This window comes from Macrosteles quadrilineatus, unplaced genomic scaffold (assembly GCF_028750875.1).
Source record: "Macrosteles quadrilineatus isolate MER2022 unplaced genomic scaffold, UCM_ALF_1.0 Scaffold_3__2_contigs__length_128488019, whole genome shotgun sequence".
Lineage (NCBI taxonomy): Eukaryota > Metazoa > Arthropoda > Insecta > Hemiptera > Cicadellidae > Macrosteles > Macrosteles quadrilineatus.
In genome coordinates this window covers 2,257,443-2,270,084 of record NW_026542596.1, presented here as the reverse complement: position 1 = coordinate 2,270,084, position 12,642 = coordinate 2,257,443, and the positions used below count along the sequence as shown (strand labels likewise).

Below are 12,642 nucleotides of genomic sequence, written 5' to 3'. Positions count from 1 at the left end.
TAAGTTAATACTAGGTTAGTTTAGTTAGTTAGATCAGTTTGGTTAATACTAGTGACAAACAAGACTACTTAAAAAAAAATCAATTCACGATCTTGACATGCAATTTACAATTTTCTAAGCATATGGGAAAAGGGTGCACAGATACACAATTACGTTTTTGTAGATTTTCTCTTTGACAAGTTAAGCAAGATTATGACAGTAGTTTTTATTTAAATATAACTGTGTATGTCATAGCTCTAACTAACCTAACCTAACCTAACCACCACAGCGCACTAAAAAAAATTGCGGTCCTCTTGTTGAAACTACTCTGGCTCTAGGTTTCTTTTGATTGAAATAATAATGTTTACATTCAAGTTTCTCAAAATTACATACTTTTTCATTGCATTTATTCTTAGGTAACGCTTCTCTGATTTTAAACTACAAAACAGAGATAAATAACTCGAAAATTCGATGTTTTGACCATCGATGTATAATAACTCCCATGTAGAGTTTTTATACATCGATTGTTTTGACAAACTAAGTGGGATCAGTAATTACTCGTTTGGTTTTCGAAAATATATTAAGTTTGATTAAATCTGTAACTAAAAAGGAAATTAAGAGAGTCTGTAATTGCATGATCAATTCCCGTTGTTAACATGGGGTAAAGCAACTAGTTTGTAAAATACATGGTAAACATACAGGATCATTGACCGGTGTATGGGAATATGACGCGTTAACGCCCAGTATTACACAGTCTAGTAGGTTCATTGTCGCATACAACGTATAGTGGGCCAGTATAGTGTTGGTGCGTTACCATTGTTAGCTAGGCGACAGACCAATGTACGGTTAGCGGGAATAATAATTCTTCCACCTAATAGAGTTTATCGTTCACATTTCGCTACAAAGAACTCGTGATTTGTTGTCAGGTTTAATACAATTTCAGTAAATAAACCGCAGTTAATGTTTAAATTCATAACATCACGGAAGCAGTTTGTATGCTAGTTACGTCATATGACAATATTAATATGTCATTGGATATTTTTGAATTTTTAAAAAGAACAATCTAAAAAAGGCAGAAGTTTTGAAAAAAAAAAATTATCAAATTACACTTTTTTACCATCTGTTTTTTACAAAAATAGTAATTGGAAATTAATAAATGAGAATTTCCAAGATTAAGATATATTGGATAAAATACAAACACTGATTGAGCAGTTGGATTACTATTGTATATTGTTTGAATGCACGGTAAATATTTTTAAAGAGAACAAACAAATACAAACTAAAATGGTTTGAGTAATTGTTGTTTAGTAATATTTATTTACTCTTAATTACTTCCTGGTAATTTTCAAACTGATCCAATAATAATGAAAATTTTATAAGTGTCCGATTAGAAGTGCCAGAATTTTTAGTATCAAATCATAACATTGTATCTGCCACCTAGTAAGGATATGTTTATCTAAGTGTTCTGATTTTAATTTTAGTAAAATCTTGCCTGAAATATATATGTTCTTTGACGATAGTTTAAGTATTTGTTCACTTTTGGTTGAATTTGTAATATATCTCGTTAATCTATAATTAAATTTAAAAATCACAGTAGTGTATTTATGATGTGCAATTGAAAAGGTTTCATATTTTAATCTTTGCCGCATTTAAGTTAAAGACACTGAAAGTATTTTTTGACTGGGCTCGGCTCCTAATATTTTCACATTCTTTCAAACGCATTTGAACGGACCTATGTTCAAAAACATTTATCCGATCATCTCATAAGGCGAAGTAAGTAAAGCCCAAACAAGGCTGGTATAGTTATCTTTATCGGTTGTATCCGTTTACAGATAACTATATATATAAAAATTGAATTTACCTTGGAAAATGTCAATCCAAAAGTCAACTCAAAATCAGGTCCTGATTACAAGGTCAATTGTTCAGATAAGCCGTATCATGTCGTGTCAAGGGAAGCCTGGTATTTCTTTTGGCTTCAGTCAAGTGCATTTAGTCCCGATCGCGTTTAAGCGCTGTCGTCATACGTAAACCCATTACCTAACCGGATCAGTGTGAGTGTTTGCGTTTGGGATAACAACGCGGCTACAGTTTTGCTGTCATAGATTAAACATGCATGGTTGATTTCGCTTATGGCATGCCACTAACTTTGGATACTGAAAGTAAAACACACATTTGATTATAAGATCATAGGACTTACGTGGGTTATTTTCGTGGGTTTCACGATTTGTTAAGTTTGAGTGACTGTTAAGCTCTTATTTGTGTGGTCCCTTATATGTAGCAGTGTGGTAATTCATATTCATAAAAATTGCTAAAAAATTGTATTAAAAATTCATATTCATTTCCTTTCAACGGTTACACCATTTTACAGCGAATATATGGTATGTTACATGTTGTACCTAATAGCCACAAAATATTGAGTAACAGTAACTACTCTAATAATAAATATACAATAAATAATAAATAATATACCAATAACAAAAGCATAAAGAGATTTGCACACATTAACAATAATAGTATCAACAATTTTGACTAGATCAAGTAAGTGTAAGTGATTGACGTTACAAATATGGATGATATTGACAAACAAAACAATGAAGAAATGAAAAAAATAAATTGTAGGACATTTGATTATGTATGAAGCCTGACTACATTGAGAAACAAGAAACAGTTAATAACAAAGAGATACAAAATAACAGCAAAACAACAACAACAAAAGGGAGATAAATAAAATTTAAAGCTACGTAAATAGCATAACTAATAATGGTAATGGTAATGGCCATTGGTAATTAAAAATAAATAAAAATAATAAATAATAAATAATAAATGAATAAAATTAGAGCTTTTTTAAATAAATTCTAAAATTAATACTTCACCAATATTTTAGTAATTTTCATTTCATTAAGCCTTTTGCGAGCGATGCTGATTAGATCTTATATTCAAATAGGGCTACAATTTCAACATAAACATGTTTCGGCTCACAAATTACATTAGGAAAACAAAACGTATGTATAAGAGACGCCTGAGTACAGCATATGTCACAGAAGTCTTCTTTATATTCATGAGTCTTGGTTTGATCATTCCATTTCCCAGCGTTCCTCAGTGATACTCAGAAATGCATCGCGCAAACAAAACATAATCTTTAACTATAAAATATTGTAATTGGAAGCTAACCAGATGAGACATACACTAAACGAAACAATTTCAGCATGAAAAGCTATAATTATAACAGTAAATGATTTGAGTGCCGTCAGTTTGAGTTTGTACCATATTATATAAGTTCTGTATTTATAGTTAAAATTTTGTTAAACAGTTTTAACAATTTGTATTTTACATGACGTGAATAAGCGAATCGACAAGATGAGTGTTATGAGGTACGTTAAGGCACAGAAAACATACTACTATAACATACAGGTTATAGTACTATATATACTACTACTATATACTATATAGGTTATAGTTGTATGCTTTCTGTGGTTAAGGTTACTGTACCTAGTGAAACATTATTACCAAGATATAACTTTTACCTAGAATTAAATTAATTCGTAGCCTGCAAAATAAATTATTTTTTTCTACAAGCATATCTGTTGGTATTACCATAGGACAACTGCTTGAACGTAAATCATTAATAACGTGAAAGAAATGGCCGAAGGAAGCCAAGTCTAATCTTCACTAAAAAGAAGCTTCATATAAACCTCTTATCATCAGTATTGTGGATAAAGTTTGGGTTTTATTACAACAAATATTATAAACCTTAAACTATTGAAAATTTGATTTATGAACTGATTCCAACATTTCAAGTTATACCCCAAGTATTAGTTGGGTCACATTATTGGCTTTAGAACTCTGCCATAAATTTTCAGTTTGTTTAATTTACACTATGTACAGTAAAAATACACGTAGAGAAAAGTAATACAGTATTTGTTCTAAAAGCCAAATTTTGCTATAATATGTAATGTTGTTTAAAAAAATCAAAATTAAGTTTTCTGGTAAAATATTTTATAAAATCAAAATATTTAAAACAATAAAATACAATAATTTAATCGTTACCCAGGATTAGAAAGAAAGTTAATACAAATGTAAACAAATTATTTATTTAAAGAAATTACTCCTGAAGACCTCCATAGGACCTACTAAAATAAATTGAATAAAAATGTTAGTCATTGGAGACTTAGAAAATACAATTAATTATAATAAGGATTAACCGATTCAATTAACATTACGGTTATTTTATTAGGTAAAACAGCTGACCTTTGAACTATTTCGTCAAGACAACTACAGTATTGCAATGGCACAATTTTATAAAACAATCTCAATATATTACAATGGAAAATTACCACATTTTATAAACCTTGTTCTAAAGTTATTTTAGACGAGTCCCCCAATCTTAATTTAAACCTCGAATTCTCAGTATTGTGGATGAAACGAGTTTTAACGAAGCCTTCCAATCGATAAAACGTGTGTATTTCAAGGAACAATCGACACGTCTCTGCCAAGTCTAGGCCTACCTGGAGATCGTTTTAGTTTTTTCTCGATGGCGCTCCCCACTAAAATAGTCTACCAATCGAACAATCGTTGGTTCTTCACAAAGAGCTCTTTGGTATACGTGACTTACCAGATCGTTCACTTAATCAGGGAAAAAGGTTTCGATTGTAGTTTTTCAGTTTAATGCACATGATATATTTTTTTAAATTCGGCAATTATTCAATTTTAAAAACGTATGTATCCCCTTTTTTATTGCTCTCTTTTTGCTTGCTATTTTTATTTTATCTTTAGAAACTTTGTAGGAACAATTCTCTTAGCATTATAAGTGTTTTGCTACTTTATGTTTTTCAAATAAATATTCTTAAATGAATATTTTGAAGCTTTTGATTAAAATCAACTTTGCAGTAATTTTTCACTATTTTTATCTCCAAAATAGTTATAAAACTCAATCCTGGCAATATAAAATTATATAGAATAGTATTATAATGATAATACTGATATATTATACAAAGTCTAAAACCTTTTACTTTCTTATCTGGTTTGCCTTCGTAGGCTGGACAAAGTAGTAAGGTCTCAAATAATGTATCATTCATATAACAATGTTTAACACATAATGCTATTTATCAGATAAATATCTTTGTATTACGTGTATTACTGTGCAAAGAGTCTCACTTAACTTATATCTATTTATATCTAAAACTAAATGAAGCATCGTTCATTTTGTTAAGGTAGTTGACAGTTTGATTTTGTTGTATCATTTGACAGTTCATTCGTTTTTGTGATATTTGCACTCAGCTAACTCCAAATACGTAGATAATTATAAGTACTATCCTGAGCTAAGTACTTTCCTAGTGCGCAGTAGTAATATTTATTTTATATGTTAGTGGTAGCTATCGGAAATTAAAAAATGAACATTATTGTATGTAAAGCTTTATTTTAAAGAAAACCCTAAATTACAGTTTGGATTAAAGTACTGGTAGTATGAAAAGTTTCTTAAACGTGTCTATACGTCCTTGTGTACCCTACATGCAATATAAAATACGTTGTAGTTTGCAAACAATAAATAAGCACAAGTTTCTATTTTTGTCTGAACATATTTTGCCAAGACAGAAACTATTGACTCATCTAGAAGTCAAGTGTTCGTAGGAAGACCATAAACAGGAATATTCACTTTACATCGGCGTTGGTAGAACATATGTTACCACAAACAGACCAACCGTTACATATGACTGGATGGACAACCGTTAAAGTGATCAGTGGTGACATAACGCTCCCTCCTAACCCACCACTCAACCTACATTACTGATAATAGCTGTTACTTCTGATAACAGTATGGGTTGACTCGTTGCAAATGCGCATTTGCTTGTTTTAGCACCTATTGAAAATCAATGCTTAACATCGTTCATGGATGGTCATATTTTGGTGTTCTACTATCTAGTAGGTATAGATAGTACAACAAAAGACTTTTATTTGTAAAATTAAAAGTAGGGTTTTTTTCAATTACAGGCAGACAATTATAAAGGAGATTCATAAATGAGATGGACATTTTGAATTACACCAAATATCAAGACGAGAACAAGGTTCGACTTGTAGTATAGCTAAAGATTTGTTTTGGCATAATTATTGACAAACATCATTGATTTTAAATGCTAGACATAAATGAACATTCATACTTTAGAATTCATTAGAATCATTCATTAGAACTAATGGATACAAATTGACATTTAGATTATACTGATCCGTAAATAAATACTTGCAAACTTTCCAACTTTTAAATAGCTACAATGAACATAAAATATTGTGAATTCACATATCAAAATGAATTCATGTTCACGTTACAAGTTCGTCCCATCTCCTAAGTTATGAAGAACGTAGCTATTTTCATTAAACTTGTACAAAACTTGCGAAGTCCAACATAGCTAAAACCTTTCCTAAGAAATTGTTAGAATAATCCGTTTAGCATGTGACTAAAGTACTAACGATCATAGAAGTAAAATGTACCCTTTTTACACCCAATGAATCAAGTGAATTCCCATGTGGTGGCAGTAAATGAGCGTAGTCTGTAGTTTCTATTAAATGTGGAGCTCTCAGAAGTCTACAAAATGCTTCCAGTATTGAAAAGCAATAGGTTTCGTATTTTTAAGCTAATAAAGGCTATGAGGTGCCCTAAACAGTCTTTAGAATATCTTTTAGGATCTACTTTGTATAGAATAAACATTCGTAAGCTTAAGATATATTCGAGTTACATATTGCTCTTTTTACTCAACTCTTGGGCTGAAAATGAAAACAGATTGTGAAGTGCGTATTCACAATCATTAGTTGTACCTGTTCTGGGACGGTGATAGGTATAGGTGGACTTTTAGGGACCCACTTCCTCGAAAAGTTTTCTATCCCAAATGAAATATACTTAGCATTCAGAATATAACAGATTTTACAATTTTTTTAATAAAAAAACACCAATATTTTATAAATTTGTAATTTTATTAAAATTAAAATTTAATATTACAATAAATTCGTAAAATATTGGTTATGTTTTTATTTAAAATTGTACTCATTCCAATATTACCAGTTCTTCTTGACGATAATAGATGTTGTTAGTATCTTGCCAAAACCCACCGATTAGTGGGATTAGTGGGATTAGTGCGATTGGAGCAGACGGAGGCGACTAATGGAGAACCAAATGACAACCCCTGGATTATGTGGTGCAACCTTTTAGCAGTGTGTGACATTTTTCTTACATACAGGGTGATTGATATAAGTGTGCCAGGCGTTTTATTTTATTCTAAAACTATAAGAGATATCAAAAAAAGTTAAATGGTAAGTGCCTTGGATTTTTAATTTAAAAAATTTTAGTCAAAAAAAAAATTTTAGCCGCCATTTTTCCAATATGGCCGCCAACTTTGATTTTTCTTATGGAACACCCTGTATTTTATGATGTATTCTGGTAGAAAATGTGATTTTAAGACGATTTTATTCTTGTAAAATTTGTCATAAACCTAACCGTTTCAAAGATAATAATGTTTAAAGTTGTAAAAATTAGGCATAAGAAAGAGTTTCGATAAAGGCCTAAGCAAGCATGCCAGCTGTTTATGTAAACATGTTTATGTAAACTATTCAAAATTTCACAACTTTAACCATTATTATCTTTGAAACGGTTAGGTTTATGAAAAAAATCCAAGAATAAAATCGTCTTAAAATTACATTCTCTACCGGAATATATCATGAAATACAGGGTGTTCCATAAGAAAAATCAAAGTTGGCGGCCATATTAGAAAAATGGCAGCTAAAAAAAATTTTTCGACTTGACTACAATTTTTAAAATAAAAAATCCAAGGCACTTACCATTTAACTTTTTTTTGATATCTCTTATGGTTTTCGAATAAAATGGCTGGCACCTTATATCAATCACCCTGTATACTCAGTTTGGTTTAAACATGCCTACTGTAATGGTGGTTGTAACTATTTAACTCAAGCCCACCTGTTCTGGGGAGGCGATGGGTGCAGGCGGTGGCGCCGTGGGTAGCCCCACATGGTTGCCCCGCGGCGAGGTGGCGCCCCCGACAGATTCTGTGGCTCTCAGTCTCTCGTTCTCTATCACCGTGGTTGTGGTTGGTTCGGCACTTAGTCTTCTGAAACTCAATAATGATGCCTCATTCGTAAACGTGTAACTTTGGGTTTACAACATGGATAAACTCAACTGAGGGATAATCTGAACCATTTCACACATTCATTCCACATATTGTATTATGAACATAACAAATTTCCCAAAAGCTATACTTTGTACAATTTTAAACAAGCACAAGTGTATTTTGATGTGATATATTTTTTACATTTTAATCAATAACCTGCCGGTACTAAAGTGTATGCCTTTCTGTTTGTATATTCATATAAAGGTATACGACATTCCTTCTCTATGCAACATATAAAGTATATGATACGGATGTGTAAAAATGTCTGGTAAATCCCTCTATAAAATACTTACCTAACAAACACTAACAAATTAAGTAAACTAGTAAACATTATTAATAGTGTAATGTGACATTAGTATGAACCAAAATAATAAAATATAAAAGGTAATAAATTACAATATCAAATACGGGCGTTTATCAGGGAATTTCAGAATTCAAGGGTGGGGGGGGGGAGGATACGCAGACTCATTCAAAGGAAACATAAAATCAACTTTGTGGTATAAAGCGGATAAAGATTATGATGGAATGACTTGTTTACAGTGGCGATGACTGAGCGATTCACTTTGCTTTTTATGATAAATAAATTGTTCTTTAGACCTTTGTTCTATTTTTGTATCTTGGTATTTAAATATTTTTGAATTAGCAAAACCTATTACAATCAAAACAATTAATTTTCTCCTCTAGTTTTATAATAACCGGAGAATAAAACACGAATCATATTTAATAAAATCCAATCATATATACCCTAGCAAGAAAAAAACATTCAGTCGATATAAGCGCTCAAAAGTCAACAACTTCAAACAAACATAAAAACTTACAACATATTTAAAGGTAAACAAAATTTGACCTAAAAGGCTAATAGAATAGTTTTGCGGTTTGTAACTTAAATTACAAAAAAGGCAGATTTTATGTAAAATGTCAAGAACACTTTTCTTTGCCATTAAACATATGATATCGAACGAAATTAAGATGAAAATAATCTCATAAACATAGCTTAAATATCACAATTTTAGTTGTCCAGGTCAGGCAAATTAAGACCAAGCTGTCAGTGTACAACACACCCTATAGGTGTTAAGAAATAAATTATCTTTTCTTTTGAACGCCAATGAATAAATGAAAATTAATTTATGTTTTACGTATTTTAAACGAAATTTCAAACGGGGCCAATTAATTATTCTGTGCTAAATCCTGGTACAACGTTAAGCCTTGCTGATAACCCTAATCAACTAACAGTTTCTCTGCATGGACGTAGCAGCAGCCGGAAGATGCCTCCATTTATCACGACGGCATGACTCATGATATTGAAGAAAAATACGAGTTGAATAATGGCAGACTTTCTGTTAGAACATTCTTAGAAGAAAATATAATACAACCCTTGGAAGTTTATTACATTGTTTATAAGTTTATTATATGTTACGAACAAAAGCAACAATTAACGTACTTTAGACAATGTTAAACTGTGAGTTTGTGTCAATTCTTACGCTAAATGTAATAAAATAATATTTTTGGCTTAAAAGGTTTAGCTGAATAAACCATTTACTTTATACCTACTTTTGAAACCAATACTATAAGATTTACAATTACTTAAACATTAACCAGTTTGAATTCTCTCTTTACTGTTTTGAGTCATTCCAATGTTCTAATACATGACGTTTTCACTTAGCCTACGTCATCAATGAAGAATGTCTGAATATGTAAATGAAATACAAAGTTGAGTGAATCCACGTTACAAAGACATTTATTTTACATGATAATTATTTAATTGAATAGGAAATGTCCAAATAGTTCGTTTTAAAACATTTGACTTGTTATTAAATGTATGTAAGGTTGATTTTCTAATTATATGTTATAAAGCTCATCATCATATTGTACCATATTTAAACTACTTACAATTTTATCTTTACGCAATGTTTCTGTTTTTATATGCTCGTATAAATTATTTTTTTTTAACAAACCTTATTACTTTTTCATACCAGAAAATAAGACTTTTTCAATAAGAAAATGTTTTTTTTTTATATTGGATCTATTGTTTTAACATTTTAGATCCAGTTTTTCATGTATCCACGTCACATTTTCAATTAGTAAACGTGAAAATAATAGGCTACCCATAGAATGAAAATAGAGTACTTGTTACATAAAGAACTCAGTTGAAGGCTTATTTTTGAATATAACCTGTCAATACCCATGAACAATTGAGCGCAGTTTCAAACGTTACATTTGCAAAGTTCTCATTGACGTATGTTACAAGGATTCTGCTAAGTTGCATTTTAACTCATTATCGATAGCCCAAATAAAACAAATAAGCTCTGATTTGTGAACGAGTAGATGGGAATAAAACTCACTAAAGATGTTTCTTTATTATGTAACGTGCAATGGTGCAATTACACAAAATTATGTAAAAAAAATACAATAATTAAATGCTTATTATTATTAAATGCTTAAAATTATCAAACGCTAGCGGTAATAGTAAGTTAGTCCTTACGACACGAGTAGGAAAAAACGTCTACGAGTGACGTATAGACTATTAACGCGAGTTGCGTAGCCTACACTACTTTACCTACGACCGTTTTTTAATTAATTACTAACAATCTGGTTTTTAATTACTAACAATCACTACACATTACTTCTTAGAGAGGTTATGTTTTCGTTTATTGTCATTGCCACTGAAAGTGATGCAACGACTTATTGTTTAATCAGCTGATTTCATGTAATTACGTGTTTGTTAAACTTCGTTAAATAATAAGTTACCTTTTTCAGTGAATAGGTTCTGCTAGCAGCATTCTTACCATAAAAATCAGGTACAATTAGGGAAATATTGCATATTATTTTGGACGACTGAATAAAATAGTGAAACATTTAATTTACAGTTAGATTTCAGCATCGAATATGTGGTCCACAACGAGTTAGGTGAAAAATTGGTTAAGAGGTTTTCGAAATAAACCAGAGCATATTTTCATTTATCAGCTTTTTTTTCATTCATCACCTTATTTTGTTTCATCCATTTAATGAATTACCGGTATGTAATTTCATACCTTGTTTCGATTTTGGTGACAAACGATTAGCACAAACAGTTTGTGCTCTCACTTCCATCTCGTCAACTTCGCTTTCACTAACTGATATTTAAAATCAGTTTAATCTACCTTCCTTTAACTTCTACTAACTTAGGTTAAGAATACGCGAGTATCAACAGGAACAAGTCGGATCAACAATTGAAATTGCCAACTGATCAGCTGATCAGCTGATTAGTTGACGTTCGAAACATTACTATTTTTGATTATTTTTCCATTAACTTATACTTAAAAAAAAATCAAAAAAGTTTTTGTTGGTATTTGGGATTGGAATCAACTCAGTCTAACCAACTTAATCATTCTTATTCGTAATGCATTGTTGTGCGTTTATTGTTTCTTAACAAACAACACTTCTAAATGTACTTTAACTGGCTTATCATAGAGTAAAATTAGAGTCAATTTAACATAGCCATTTGAATAAAACTATAGTATATTAAGAGTAACAGATAATAATGGACTCTCAGTATATGATTAAAATAATGTACAGTTGTTTTTCAATTCATTCCCAGTAAATTATAAAGAGTCGACCAGACATTTTATATCAATACATTTCAACACTCAATGATAACATAAAATGACAAGTTTGAACAAAATTACAAAAAAGGTTTAATTCCTGGTTGCAAAAGTAATCCCTAAGTCGGATGAATGGTCTAGACCTCCGCTCTAAACCAACACCGTGATATTCAGTTCAGATGTCCGCAGTGTTTTTCGTAAACATGTTTGTCGATTTGTTTGTTGTTTTTCGACTTTTTGACAACCTCTGATACCTTAGGTTGAATCCGTTAATTATTTAGACAACAAAAGTTTGCTTTAGCAACCACGTATTTAACCCTTTAGGTACAAGTATAAAGTTAGATAATACGGAAGGTAAACTCTTACGAATCGAGTTTTCACTCATTGATTATCAGAATTCTTGACGATCAAGAATATAATAAAACTATCTATTATCCAAAACGTAGCTAAAAATAATGGCTAAATATTAAGCATTGCTTTTCTTGTCAAATATCTTCCCGTGTGTGGCCCATCACGGGAAAATGCAAGGTAAAAGAGGACGCTAACCTCTTCAACAACTTAATAAAGGAAAGCTAAAAAAAATTACTTTATATATCCCCAATAAATTATTCAACTAATAAAACCCTTGAAACAAATATTAGATGATAAAAAATCAAAAATTAGTTGTTGAACGAGAAAGAACTCTTTTGGCTTGATACAAAAAATATCTAATAATGACCGACAACAAACAAACAAAAATATTAATGGTTAAAAATTGTATATTATACAAACAGGACGACCAGTTCTTACCGATTGAAAGAAAATATTTCATTGAATAAAATTTAATATCCCAAGAAGTTAAAATAAATTTACGCTCATCATATTTTTACAAAAACAAAATGACAAAATCAACTATTAGAACAATTATTTAC

At 30.6% G+C, this 12,642-nt stretch overlaps 1 protein-coding gene across 1 annotated transcript in view; it reads right to left on the bottom strand.

Annotated features, from left to right (window-relative positions):
* Positions 1-12,642, bottom strand: part of LOC128988436 (potassium voltage-gated channel subfamily H member 2-like) — a 322,627-nt gene that overhangs the window by 255,326 nt on the left and 54,659 nt on the right. The window contains exon 5 of the mRNA XM_054409711.1: positions 7,940-8,090. Within this exon, the coding sequence (XP_054265686.1) occupies positions 7,940-8,090 (151 nt within the window). The remainder of the gene's footprint in view (positions 1-7,939; positions 8,091-12,642) is intronic.